At 35.9% G+C, this 14597-nt stretch overlaps 1 protein-coding gene across 1 annotated transcript in view; it reads left to right on the top strand.

Moving 5' to 3' along the window:
* Positions 1-4035: 4035 nt before the first annotated feature.
* Positions 4036-14597, top strand: part of LCP2 (lymphocyte cytosolic protein 2) — a 32927-nt gene continuing 22365 nt past the window's right edge. The window contains exons 1-3 of the mRNA XM_084295013.1: positions 4036-4338; positions 7555-7617; positions 10532-10578. Of these exons, the coding sequence (XP_084151139.1) occupies positions 4261-4338; positions 7555-7617; positions 10532-10578 (188 nt within the window). The 5' untranslated portion in view covers positions 4036-4260. The remainder of the gene's footprint in view (positions 4339-7554; positions 7618-10531; positions 10579-14597) is intronic.

Raw genomic sequence — 14597 nt, 5'->3', positions numbered from 1 at the left:
TTGCCTGAATGCAAATTTCCACCTACTCAAATTAACACAATTCACTGGCAATCTCAGACATAGTTTTATTCAAACCTTACACTTTCGATGCAAGCAGGTGGGTTAGTATGCCCCTAGACTGCCATCCCCACTGAGGTGTCATATTTATAACGCAAACATCACATTTGTACGGTGTCAGCAGTTCACTGTGCTTGAGAACTGCAGTCACTACTTACTCGTGTTTTGTGTTGGTCTGAGACTTAACCACTAGGTGGGGAGGAAGGCTCATCGTTCCATTCCTACAAAAGAAACGGGTTTTGTTAATTTGGAAAGACTTGGGTTGGGTCTCCTATTAATGCACAGATAGAGGGAATTCAGGATTAAAACTTGACTCTAATATTTAAGGAAATAACGGATGAGGAGATTTGAGGAGTAAAAAGTGCAACTCGGCGATCATTAAGACAGCAGGGAATATATAGCAATACATGTACAGTGGTGAATTTTAAAGGGTATAAAACCAAGGCATTTTTACATGTTACAGCTTGGGTGTATGATTTTGCAATGTTAAAGAGGAAATTTAGGCTGGCAATGGTAAATATTCTTAGGATAAAAGAATGTAGTTTACAGAAAAGCTTTTTTTTTTTTTCTTTTTTTTTTTTTTTTCTTTTTAAGAAAGTATACTTTTAAAATCAAGATTGGGCAGGACAAAAGCAAAATGTTATAAAATCCACTTTGCTTTGGGAACATGAGGACCAAATCCATATGAAATTTTGCTTGATGAAAAATTTTATTTTGCTTGATGCTAGGAAGATTGACAAGTAAACTGAGTTTTTCTAGAAAAATAAACCATTCTGAAACCTGTTCAAAGTAAGCCCTTGATTCCACTTAAAGCAAGCTGCTGTGGGACAGAACACCACCAGAGATGAGAGAAATGGAAAATATTTAAGCTCTTTGAAGGCAGCAGAATGTGGGCAGTGTAAATTTCCCTCCTGCGCTGCCTGCAATGGTTAGATTCTCACATTTTCAAATGTAAGTTACCAGACTATCGCTACATCTGAAAGAAGTGTTCCATTGACAGCTCTTATTTGAAGAGGCACATTTTTTTTATGTGAAGGTTGTGTCACCGCAGGCGTTAACTATAAAAGACCTTATTCTTTAAAAAGAGTGAAAAAAGGTCAAAATGGAATAGGTATGCACCTGATAACAGCTGTAACAACAGTGTTTCTCAGCATTTGAAAATCTAAGAGCTTAAAATCCATTTCATGTAAGATTGCCATCTGAAACATACAACAAAGTATACAAATTATGGAACAGATGTATCTTTTGCTACCACTTAATTGTGTTTTCATTTCTGTCTTCTCTTGCAATATAAGATTTAATGACTAAGATTCAAAAGTGATCATTTCCAGCAGACAGTGAAGATTGTGACCTCTGAAATGTAGTTAGTTATCAATCAAATTTCTGCATGTAGCCTGTAAAACATGAGATACTTTCCTAGGAGCTCTCTGTGGCCTTGCCTCTTGGTTATATGCTCAACAACCCTTATGCTATCTTTGCAGTCATTCTGTCTTCCTCTATAAAAATCAGATGTGGCTGCTTCCCTGACATCCTCCCTTGCACTCCTGCCCAGATCTGACTAGAGATTCTAGCATGTGCACTTCTACAAATGTGGACATTCAACTTTTTCTTTAAGTTTCCTCTCTTAGTGGCCACCAGTTTTGGAATTGCCTCCCTCTGTGCAGAGGAATTGCCTCCCTCTGTGCAGAGGACAATGGAGGCAACAGGGGCACTCTTAAAAAGTCCCAATTCTAAAGGTAACAGCTGTGACTCTGAAGAGAGAAAGAGAAATAATAAACAAGTGGAGAAATAGTAGAAAAGTAAATACAGGAAGAAATGAAAGGGTGAAGAAATGAAATATTTTTTTTCCAGGATCAAGATTTCACTTTGTGAAATGTGGGATTTGCTACGTTGCATTTCTGGGCCAAAGAGAAAGGCAATTAAGAGCATCCTTTAAAACAGCAACTCTCAGGCTCTTGGTTGGGATAGGGGGCCATGACTTACCCATGCTTATCTGGGACTTGGGCAACGTTTTCCATTGAAATGTTCAAATACATACAAGCTGGAAATACAATTTAAAATTGTTACAGTAATCTAGCAATATATCTGAAAATTCAAATGCAGAAAATTCAAAGTTATGTTTCCTCAGCAAGCCTGACATGGCCACCACATCCTATGTTTTTATCACATTACAAAAAGAAGTTCTAGACAAAGAGAAAGCTCGGTTACGTGTACAGTTGGGTTTTGCAAAATGCATGAAATATGCATGCATAATGTACGTACAACGACATACAAGCAATCCGAGCAAATAACAATGATGAGATAAATGTGGCTCTCTAAACTAGGAGTTTGACAACTGATTTTCTCTTCTCTCAGCATTGGAATAAATGATGCTGTGTTTCTTCAACAACATGAAATAAATTTTGACTGGGCTAGTTAGTTTTATAATAGTACAAATAAGGTATAACATAATTGATATTAGCTATTATGCTGGGTTTGGGATGGAAACTGGATTCCAGAACCACATGGAAGATAACAAAAAGCTGTAATAGAACAAATGGTTAGAAATTGTAACACTGTCTTCTTCCTGTCTCTGCAGTAAAAGAAACTTGTTTCTCTGTTAAAAGACATGGTGTGTGATACGGAGTCTGAGATGTATACTATTTAATCTTATCTTTACAACTGTTGAAGATACACCATCAAAACTACTTTTAGTTTGCAGATCTTTTGTCACATGTTAATTTAATCCTATTTCTTCCCCAGATCTAGATTTAAAATGAAGCGATGACGATATTTCTGTGACAATGTATGCATATGCCTCAGATGATTTATAATGGTCAGTTACTAAAGTAAGAATCGACAGAACAGAGTGGTTTACTTGTGGAGAATTTTAAATAACTTGCTTCCATAATTTCCCAAAATAATTGTCCTGAAAAAGGTAAGCTACTTTAAAGACAGACTATGAATTTCATACAAAAAAAAGCACTTAGTATAATACTGTAGAGACTTGAAGCTGTATGTAATGAACTTGCAAATTTTGGGCGCAATATTAGAAGGACTAGAAATAGCAGGAGTCATAATTTCATTAGAAAGAGAAATTTCCCTTTCCAGTGCTTCTGAACTTCAGAACTATAAACATATTCTTTCCAATACAGAAAGTTCACTAAATACCATCTTTTGTCCAGTCTACTGGAGCAGCTGTGAATAGTGATCCCAAGCATTCACATCAGCACAACATTGGTAGGAAGCTGCACATCAAGAAAACGGAGAATGGACAGGCTGCTTTTTTTTTAAACAAACAAACAAACAAAAAGTACCACCTCAAACAAACAGGTACATTGGGAATTGCTAAGTGAAGTCTCACCAACTTACTGAATAGATAATACATGAATTGGCTACACATTCAGTGTATATAATGTCCCTCTGGTGATTACGGTTTTGTGGATTCTTTTTCAGACACAAAGTACTCATCAGAGGTAGCTGAAAAACAGAGCTGGAGGGAGAAATGACGGCAATGTAATAATTTTTCATCTAATTTTGTCCAATCTTTAGTTTCAATTAGAAATAATCATCCCAAATTTGAGGGACTGAAAAATGCTGACTCTAATTCCACTTCCAATTCATGGTCAACTCCAACAATAACCTTTTATGGTTGTACAAATCAGACAAAGCCAACAGAACACTTCAGGTACTGAGATACATTGAAGAAGTGAACATTTCCTTGTTTTGGGGGTCTTGCCAGGGCTAGGCTTGCACAGAAGCAGTGATGATCTGTGCAGCTATTTTGCCAACATTTTTATACTGTATAGAGTGTGTAAATATGCAAATATTTATGTATGCAATTACAAGCAAATAGGGTCTGTAGGAGCTTACTTATATGTAGGAGGCAAAGCGTTTTCAACGTGTTGCTGCGCTTCCTTATTTACTTATTTATATTCAGACAAAGGAAGTGGTAAGACTGTCTAGCTGACAACTTTTCTGAGAAGAGACCATTTTGTACTAGAGGAAGCAGTATCTCTCTTGGATGTGCTAGCAACATTGTTCTGAAATTAAAAAAAAAAAAAAAATAAGGAGAAAAATTAAAAACAGAACTTGGAAAGAGTTGGATATTAGGCAAGGACTTACTCAGCTTGCTGGAGGTGGTCACCCACACGGAATATATGGCTGCTTCATCAATAGCACTGGCATGAGCATTCTCTAACTGCCCGGAGGAGCACATTTACCATGGATCCACGAAACATTCCCTACCGTTCAGAGGTGGCCACGTGGAACCCAGATGAATTAGCAGAATATTTTAAGACGGTAAGTTTAACTGTGTTTCATCTGTGTATAATGGGGGAACAAACTACTGTGACAATGTTTGTTCAAAATTGACATGGCTTATGTTGGGCAAAGCTTGATGCAAAAATAAAAGCAAAACCACTGACAGTTAAAAAGCTGAGTGGGTGAAACTTGCAGATGAATCTTGAAAGTATATTTTAAATTGGGTATAAGAGAAAATGGTGGCTTTTCAGTGATAACATACACTTTACTACAACAATTGCTGATATAACATCTACTAAGAGCAGTGAAAAACAGTATTGTATAAAAACTACAAGCTTCCTAGGTTGTCTTCACTGATTTTTCAGAAACGAGATTTTTTTCAAATTCATCATTGTTTTCAAATGATCTTCTGAATGTCTTTGCTGATCAAGGCGTTCAAGAGAACCCATCCAGGAATATAACAGTAGTAGATAAATATGCTCCTAATTTTTTTAGGCTCTGTTGAAAAACCTTTTGCCTTCCCTGCTCTAAAACTTCCTGGACAAAGCTCTTGGCTCAAGATTATTAGACATCCCTTTCGTCCTGTCACTATTACTTTTTCCAAAGTTATTTTGTGTGACTAGCTAGGAACTACTGTTTATTTTGAAATCTCTTTCACTGGTGACCATCTATAAACTTCATTTTACAATGTGGAGAATTTTCCTCACTGATGAAATAGTTTGCAAGGCGTTACAGCAATTCCCTGCTGATGTATAACCTCTGCACAGTGATGCTGACACGTTTATAATTGCCCAAGAATGTGTAACTGAGTCATTTTTAATGAAATTTCATTTCTATGTTTTCTCTGCAAATTCCTCATTTTTCAGTTCACCTGAGATAATGTAACATTCAGATCGAGCAAATGGAAAAATTTCAAGCAGTAGGAAACATAGCTTGAAAATGTTCAACCTTGGGAACATTTTCAAGCCATAGGAGCATACCTGGTTCATTTTCAAGTGTTCTGTCAGACCAGTCTTGTAAAAAAGCTGGAGCAGTTTGGGGCTTGATTTTGAAATCATTCTTTGTTTCAGAACTTTTCATGTTTTTTTTTTTTTTTTTTTTTTTTTTTTTTGAGGAGTTGAGGCAAGTTTGAAACTAGATTGCAAAACTAGCTAATAAAGACAAGCAGATCAAAAGCAAAGTCCATGTCTACAAAATCTCCAGAGAAGTGAAACTGCCAATTACCTGCAAACCTCTACTGCTAGGGTGCAGGGCTTGGTGGCACAGTGAAGTGAAACAGAATTGGAGACGAGCAGATGCGATCATTATCAATAGTCAGCTTCAGACAAGTAAGAAAAAGATTATGACACTGGTGCGTGGTGGTTTGGGACACCATTTCCAAGAGACTCAACAAGGGAAATGGCTTCCTGAAAGAGCTGATAATTTCTGAGTACCTCCCCTCTACTGATCCGGTTGTGTGTTGTGTCCCTCCTCCCCCCCCCACCCAGGACAGAGATAACGTTGGCATTCTGCTTTTGGAGAGGTGAGTCAGGGCAAATAGAACTGCTTAAATTTGTCGAGCAAGTCTGTGTCAGACAGTGGTGTCAGCCAGCTCTGGGCTACTGCTATAAGTGACCAGATCCTTCTCCCGAAATTAACCCAAACAACTTCCCTTACACATATAATTGAAGGATCTAATGTTAGGAATGCTTTATTTTCATCCAAATATACTTGGTTTGCAGCCTTGTGTTAAAGTCCAAGTTCAAGTCCAAGAGGAATAAGCAATTTTTTTCTAATTAATCTGAGATAATTGAGGGATGGTTTTCAAAGGTGACAATCACAGTCAAATTTCTCCCACCTGAAGTGATTGGTCATGACATAGGGCAATGCTAAAATTTTAGCCAATTCATTGTCAGCTTACATGTTTGTATTAGCAAAAGCTAGCCAGCACAAGTCAGTGATTTACGTATCAATACTACAATGTATTCCTGGTATGAAGGCCTCAGTTTCTGTCAAATAAGAATTTTTCATCCTTAATGGTAATAACATCTAATTTATGATTCTAGATGTGTTAACTTAGAGCAGATGTTAATGTAAATCGTGCATTCAAATTAGGAAGGGAACAGTAAAGAAACAAAACTTCAAATAATTTCTAAATACTTTTTTTTTTTTTTTGAGCAAAAGCAAAGACGTTCAAATTTGGAATATCCTGGGGGTTATATTTAACAGCTAAATGATGTCTTTCATCAGTTATTTTAAGAAAAAGAGATTAGGCTTCAAGCACACTGAAGTGTACTACCAAGTGTAGCAGTTGCTCTCTACTGCATGCAAACTTTCTGTTAAAAAAAAAACAAACAAACAAAAACAAACAAACAAACAAACAAAAACAACCTAAGGCCTTCATTGGAAATATTTAAGAATCATGTCTTATTAATAATGTCCATCCCCCTGTCCCTCACCTCGTGTCCCTCAGTTTACTGGAGGGGATTATTTATCTTATATATAATCCTTATTTATCCTTAGTTATCAGGAGCTTTCTTGGATATGTGATCAGCTTCTGAAATGCATGTCCTTGCCCCAGATGCTACTATAAAACATAATATCATAGAAAAGCTTTCCAAATATTATGGGTAATTTGCACGATTAACAAGCAATGTTTTAATCCACAAGAAGCAGCTTTTCAATAATGGGGACTGGGACTGGGATCAGGGCTTCATGATTCCAAGATATTAAGGCTTTGGTGTTTTTCACAACAGTTTTTCATTTCCGTGTTTGTTTTTTTTTTTTTTTTTTTTTTTTTTTTCCCCCACAACTGTTCATCCTAGCCAGTACCACTGTTATGCATTTTCCAAATATTTCTTTGGACCAGGAAACTGCAAGGTGGCTTTTCAATGTGAGGAACTGACTGTTCCTAAAGGAATGAAAATACTCAAGTCCACTGAATGATCTTTGTCCAAAACAAAACAAAACAAAACAAAAAAACCACAGTAGTTACAGAAGAAAATGAGCCATTTGTACAGTACAGTACAGTTTTGAAAAAAAATAATTAAATCTAAGCAGGATCATGAGCTGCAGATTTTTTTTAATGGCTTTATACTGATAAAGAGTAAAAAGTATACTGTTAGCTACTGGGATTTCTAGGGCAGACAAGACATAATAGGCTGTAGCATACAAAAGGGTAACTTGAAGCATCTGTTCAAAGCTATTTGTATGTCTAAGTACCTTAATCCATTCTTATAATTAAGGGTGCAATAATCATCTTCTTTTTATTGACAGTTAAAGTATAAGGACTGTGAGAAAGTTGTGAGAAAGCACAGCATAAGTGGACAAAGGTTTTTGGTAAGTAGAGTTGTAAAATTCCTTGAATAAAATGATTGTTGGGACTCCTCCTTACTTTGCACTGACAATTAGCTTGCTTAGGTGTAAATATGAGAAGTAGACACCTTTGGTAAAATCAGCCAGACATTTTGTATTAAATATGGAACATTGGGAACCCAAACACGTTGTTTAATACGCAAGTACTTTAGCATATTTTAAACAGACAAGAAAGTTATAAAGCCACAATCTTGTCTTGAATTCATCTCTTCCTTTATAGGAAATGCTTGTTTTCAAATACTAACTACAGAAAACTCACATGTATTAACTGTCTTTTCCTACTAAAGATGTGGACTCTACAGTCAAGATTTTTTTTCTTTTTCTTCTTTTTTTCCTGCAGCAATATGGATAATCAATGAACTATAAGAGCGTCAAAACTAATAAGCAAAGTCCCACTGGGTCTATATCAGCATTGGTCCAGGCCGTACCAATGACTTGGCCCAACATTAGAAAAGCTGACAACTCCCACTTACATAGCTGTTGTTTTTCTGGTCTTAAATACACATCCATGAAGATGTGTAACAGCTTTTTATCATTCCTTCATTTCTATTTTATTTCCAAATATTGTTTATTCTATTTTTCCCAAAGGTAGGCATTTTGATCACCTGTAGTCATAGTGAAGAAATCGATGTAGATTTATTTTAAAACCTTCTTATTTTTTATTTTCTTGTACTAACGTATCGACCTTTCTGACACTGCATTGAAATACAACATAAAAAATGTCAAACACCTCTTGTAGGAACAGGATATTACACCTCCCTCCTACTGGGTGGAGTCAGAATTATTCAGATGTATGGCAAAGGATTTATTCTACCAACCCCTAAGAGATTCTCCTTAGCTCAAGCACTGGAAAGGGAGTTCTTGCTCAAGAAACATTCTGAAATACTGGAAGTTTGAGTCAAAAATAACAAGAATTGTGCAGTTCCTAAAGTAGTTTTTGTAATGATGTATTATTTCCAAGGTGCTTCTGTAAGTAAATAGCTCAGACTGCAGCATTTCTTCAGAAGCTCCTCGTAGATTCAAGGGGTGTTTTTCTATTAAGTATCTACTGGTTACCACAAGAAAATTCCAGTTGAGATGTAGTAGGAATAAAACCACAGGGATTCCACATAACTCACTTTAATAAAATTCTCTAAGATTTAGAAGGGCAACGTGGCCCTTTATGAGATTTTTACCCCACAACATTTGTCAGGTTTATTGCCAGAAAAGAGTTCCAGAGAGAAACTTAAAAAGTCTTCCGAAAAATGAAGATGCTTCAGTAAATCCTGCAGGACATTTCCATAAAGGGAGTACATTTTTCCTGTGTTTTACTCCTGTGAATACACCCAGAGGCAAAATAGTTCTGGAAAGCACAGCTAGGATTTGTTGTGTCCTGTGAAGTGCAGATAGCATTGTAAACCAATGTGTAATTAGAAACCACTTATTGCCGGCAGTAAGAAAGAGAGAAAGAAGCAGTCTATCATCCATGTTCCAAAGAGGGTTTGCAAAGCTTTTCATTAATTAAGCAAAACACTTCCTCAAAAATTTTCATAGCGCACTGATCTGTCCTACACTTGGAGTGGCACAACATGATGAAAGAAGAGAGGGGCCAACTCTCTCTGCAGGAGCATCAGTAAAGCTGGCATCACTTGGTACATCTCAGTTCAGGTCAGGAGTAACCTGCAATCTAATTGCTTCATTATGGCAGAAGGATGAATGCCCTCCACCACCCCACAGTTTTTAGAAAGACTTGATAAAAAGTAGATGTATGTGAGCTTTGTTAGGCTGTTAAGGCTGCTCTTAATTCCAAGCAGTCCTCCAGCTACGTCTCCACTATGATGTGATTTTATCTCCACTACAGCATGTGACTTTATATACACTGTGATGTTACAGATAGCTTCATAGCTCAAAGTTCTCATTTACTCTAGCAAATCATGCTCAATTTTAAAATGTAGAGTTTTACCCTCAAATTTTGCAATCATGCACAATTTTGTCTGATTTTACCATGCAGACATGAAGAAATTCAATGTCTAGCTTATGAAGTCACTTAAATTTCTCTGTATTATTTCAACATATTTTAGCTATACTAAAAAGATGTGAAGCAAAAGAGCCTAAAATCAGAATCTATGTTAGGAGTCTGCCTTCGCTATCAGAAACTGTTCTTCCTAAAGGTCAGTTTACTTGCATGTTGCTTTCAAACTACAAGTGTTTGAAGCCTTTGAAATGTGCTATGCTGAGGAATGTTTTAGTTCCAGTTCTTTTCAGAAGCAAAGAAAGGATGGATTTTAACCTGGCCTGTGAGTCAATGTTACCACAGAACACCCATAAAGGACTGGATCAGAACCCAAATCAGAAAAGCAAATTACTTGATTTTTAACTTTGGACAGTCCCCTTAATTTGAGATTGATCCCTAATAGAACAGCTCATCTGATAAGCACTGTTTTAAGATATTACTTCTCATTAGGAATATCTTTTTTTTCTTCTTCTTCTTTTCCAGCTACCTTTAAAACATTCTAGATACAGAAACACTTCTTACTAGATATGTGATGAATTAGTTTATTGAAGTCATTTGTGTGCAAACAAATACATGTGGTGTTTATTAAACTCCTATCTAGTTTGATACAAGTGATAGCAACATAAAATAAAAAACAATATCCAGCAAAACTAAGAAAAAATATAGAGGGGATTTTTGATTAAAATGAATTCACTTTTCTTATTTAAACTTTACTTAATAGTGAGCTGTTGGGTTGGCAGACTGTTATCTTGCATTACTTTCATATGTACTTTATTTATATATCAGTTGAAAATTCATGCCACATTTTTGAATATGCTAGCTTCTCTAAGTCACAGGGTGTTCTGCGGACAAGTTTGTGATATATACCATATGTTTCCTTTGCAGAACATGTCTGAAAATGATATTCAGAAATTTCCCAAACTCAGAGTGCCGTAAGTAAAACTACCATTTAACATTAAAAACCATCTTAACTGATGTGCAGTGAAAACACATAGCAAACATCAGGAAAGTGATTTGAAGTGATTAGTTAGAGCCTTGTAAATGTACTGTATGAGGAGAAAAAGAAGAATGTTCCAACATAAAAATAAAGGAGTGTTGTCATGAAGCTCAAGTGCAATGAAACAATATAAAAATTGTCTGTGGGATGTTCAAAAGAACTCATCCATTATTTTTTTTTTTTTTTGATAGCAGTTACACAGAATCTTTTTTTTTTTTTTTGAGTATTACCTTGAAAGTATGATTTAACTGTTCACTACTTAACTGTTGACTCTTAATCAAAGAAAAATAAAAAAGTCAGATATGTACACAAGATCTGAGGAGTTAAAATATTTTTCATCACATCCTTTTTCCTTTTAGGTAGACATTAAAAATAAATCAGACTGGAACATTTAATTTAGTGTTATATAGTTTTCCTTTGCTCATGTGAGTTAGGCCTTGAAAAAGTTTTGAACTCATCTCAATAGCTTTCATAATTTCATAGAAGTTACTAAAGAACAATATTCCCGTTAAGTCAATACTGAGTAACAGAGATACCAACTTTTAGTATTTCATGATGGATGAAGGACATTATTTTGCTGTGAGTTCTCAAGCACGTATTTAATCTGGAAATTAGAAGGTTCCTAACAATGAGCTCGTCCTAACATGGAGCTCTTCATGGTGTTCTAAACAAAGAGAAAAGAAACCAAAGTCGTTCCAAAATGGCTATTTGTGCTTTGCTTATTTCCCAGACTCCCTCCCCTCTCTGCATATCTTAATCTTGTTAGGGGAGGCACAGCCTACTTCACTTTTTTCTGATGCATGACAGCTTGTGTAAAATGTTTTGGTGAAGCTAAAAATACTGAAATAATTTGAAAACCAATGTGGTCTGTCACATTCATGTGCTCACAGTTAAGCTGGTTGCCAGATCTGACAGCAAAAAGTTACCTCTGTTCAGATCAGATATGCAAGGACTTGAACTTGAAAGCCTCCAACATGATGTGTTTCTTAAGATGGTATCTATGTTTTCACAGAATTAATTTCCTGATAATAGGGACTGGTGGGGCATGATGTGCTAGTAAGTGATCCCTGATGTTATAAAAAAGATGCCCAGATGTTTTGGCATTTCTGAACTAACTGTCAACTCAGCAATATTTAACTATGGCTGGTGAGACTGAGGGAACAGAGTTAAACCAGATTGTCTGTGGGAAAACTCCCATCACTATACTGTAAAATACGTTGCGTGTAATTCCCTGATAATTTCCCCCTCTTTCACAGTCCTTTGACAAAATATCCTTGTGTTCTCCTTGTTCTAGCTTCTAATTTCGACAACTTTTGGTGATCTCCTTTCAAATTCATAAGTCTAAAGTGGTCAATGCATGTCTTACAAGGACGTGAGATATTTTAATGTCATGGATGAATAGTTAAATTTTAATAATATGGAGTTGCTCATAGCTCCTTTTCTAATCACTGATATATCAAAAGTGCTCCGCAAATTCTATTTTCACAGTCCTCATACTATGTAACACTCTAGCAGAAAGCCAACAGCCTTTCTAGTCAGATCTTTTGGGTTTCTCAACAAGAAGAGAACCTGAAACCAAGAGCTTTAGAAGAGCAGTGAAGCTCAGTTCACAACCTGAAAAAAATGAATAAATAAGTAAAGTAATAAATCTGAACACACTTGTTCTCAGCTTTTTCCACACTTACCAACAGGGAAACAATTCACTAGAACACTGTGAATATACATGGAGAAAGGATAATTTGATATGCGATTCTCCATGTATGCCACTGTTTAAAACAAGAATTTAGAGCTTCAACAGGGAAAAGAAATGGTTGTAATTTAAAAGAAAGAAACAAACAAATAAACAAATAAAATTGGTGTGTAGAAGATCTGGTTATTTCTTTTAATTCATTTCAGTACTTCAGAACATTAATTTAATTACTTCAGAACCTCCTTATTATTCTCACCAAAATGGAAAGTGCTTCCTATTGACTTCTAGACAACATTCACTCCTTACATTTAAACCATAATGGAAAAATCATCTAGTAGGAAAAGTTTTTATACAACCTGAAATGCAAATGAGCATATTTTAATTCCAGAACCTGATCTACTTAATGGCAGTGCTGAAATCCAAGCAAATTCTGCAGAAATGTCTCAATATAAATAGCAAGAGTTGAACTTACAGCTTGGGCCAGAGGTATAAATAAACAGCACGTATAAAAGAGAGATCGATCTCCGGTAACTTTACCAGTGTTATGCTGACCTACATGTACTGAGAATACAACAGCACTTGCAACTGTACAAGGTTTGCAAACCACAGCATATATTGATGCAGACCTCCTGAGCTGAGTATGTGGTTTTACAAAATAGATACATGTGATCAACTCTACTGATCAAGTTCTGAATGTAACTGTGCCATTACCTGGGGATGATTCTGTGACGTTTAGAGGAATCTTTCAGTGTCTAGGTAGATAACAATTGTCATTACAAACAAAGTATGATGGGCCATTTTCAGAAACTAATAAACTCCTCCACTATTTTTTCTTATTATTTAAAGAATTGTTATTTTAAACATTAAACTTCAGCAGTCACGTTACAGGCTTCTGTCTTATTTTTAAATACCAAAAAGAATGTAAATATTATTTTGAAAATTAAAATACTTCATAAAATCTTTAGAACTCTCCATTAAAAGGCCTGAACTCTTTGTTTAAAACTCTGCTAAATATATATATGCATTTAAATATACATGTACAGGCACATGTGTATGTGATGCATCCAGACAATTATGGTGGTTTAGCCAGGTTTTATTCTGGCTATTGTTTTGCAGGGAGAAAATTTTAATGGACAGTAAGTCTGCATGGGATTCTCTGCTCCTGTATAGGTCACACATGGATTTTTTGAGGGATCTTAACCAACTCCACAGTCCTTTTACCACAGTAATGATTCCCATTCTCATCTGTGGTCACCACCAAGCTTTTTGTATGTCTGCCAGAGATACTGAAGACTCCTGCACAAAGTGATCTTGACTGGCCTGGATAAGGAAACTATGCCAAGTGTCTATTTAAGTGTATTGGGGCATTAAATCTTGTGGAGGATGGAAAATTAAAACTGAAGACTGATTTTGTCAGAGACAAAACTTAGAGTTGTCCTCACATTTGAATGATGCATCCAGTTATGCCAAACAGAGCTTTATGCAACTGGAAACCTAAATGTGCTTCGTTCCTTGCAGTATCTGGGCCCTAAAAACAAAACAAAGCAAAACAAAACAGAACACACAAATCTGAAACTATTATTCCATTTGTGGCTTTTCTGATAAATATTGAGTTTTCACTCCCATTCAGAATATACAAAATGATGATGCTGTCACTGTTTGAACACTGTTGAAGTTCAGAAAATTAACTTTGCTTAATGGTATATTTTGATTTCATGTGCAAATCTATCTTTCATTCTCACTTACACAGTAGACCCAAAGGTCTAGCTCAGGCACAAGGTCCCTAGGTCCACAGCCAGAGTTCAGCTTCACTCATCATTTTATGTTTACCCTTTCCCTTAGGAGAGGGAGGTGGATAAAGCCACACGGTTCTTCCCAACTCAACGTTGTCATTGAATTGCTCTGAGTGGACATAGGGAAGAGGGAGTAAAGGGAGGTTCTTGGACTGGCTTAAGGCTCCAGTTCAAAAGGCAGCACTTGGACACATGCTGATCTTCAGGTGTCTGCTTCAAGTAGCTTGATGAGGTGGAGCCATAATGAAGATCTCATATGATCAGTTTGATACTGTAATTGCATAAACATTTGAAAAATCTCATGCAAAGAAATAGAATAAACAGTGACACTGTATATTGATAATATTTGTAACAGTGGTGTACAGACAAAAGGGTGATAAACGTGTTGTTTTTGTTGTTCTGTTTTAAATAATTAACCATTCTATTAACTTGATGTTCAGTTTTAAGAATTAATATAAACAAATCAGAAAC

Source organism: Netta rufina, assembly GCF_964035555.1.
Source record: "Netta rufina genome assembly, chromosome: 14".
In the NCBI taxonomy this organism is placed as follows: Eukaryota; Metazoa; Chordata; class Aves; order Anseriformes; family Anatidae; genus Netta; species Netta rufina.
This window is presented reverse-complemented; position numbering and strand designations above follow the sequence as displayed.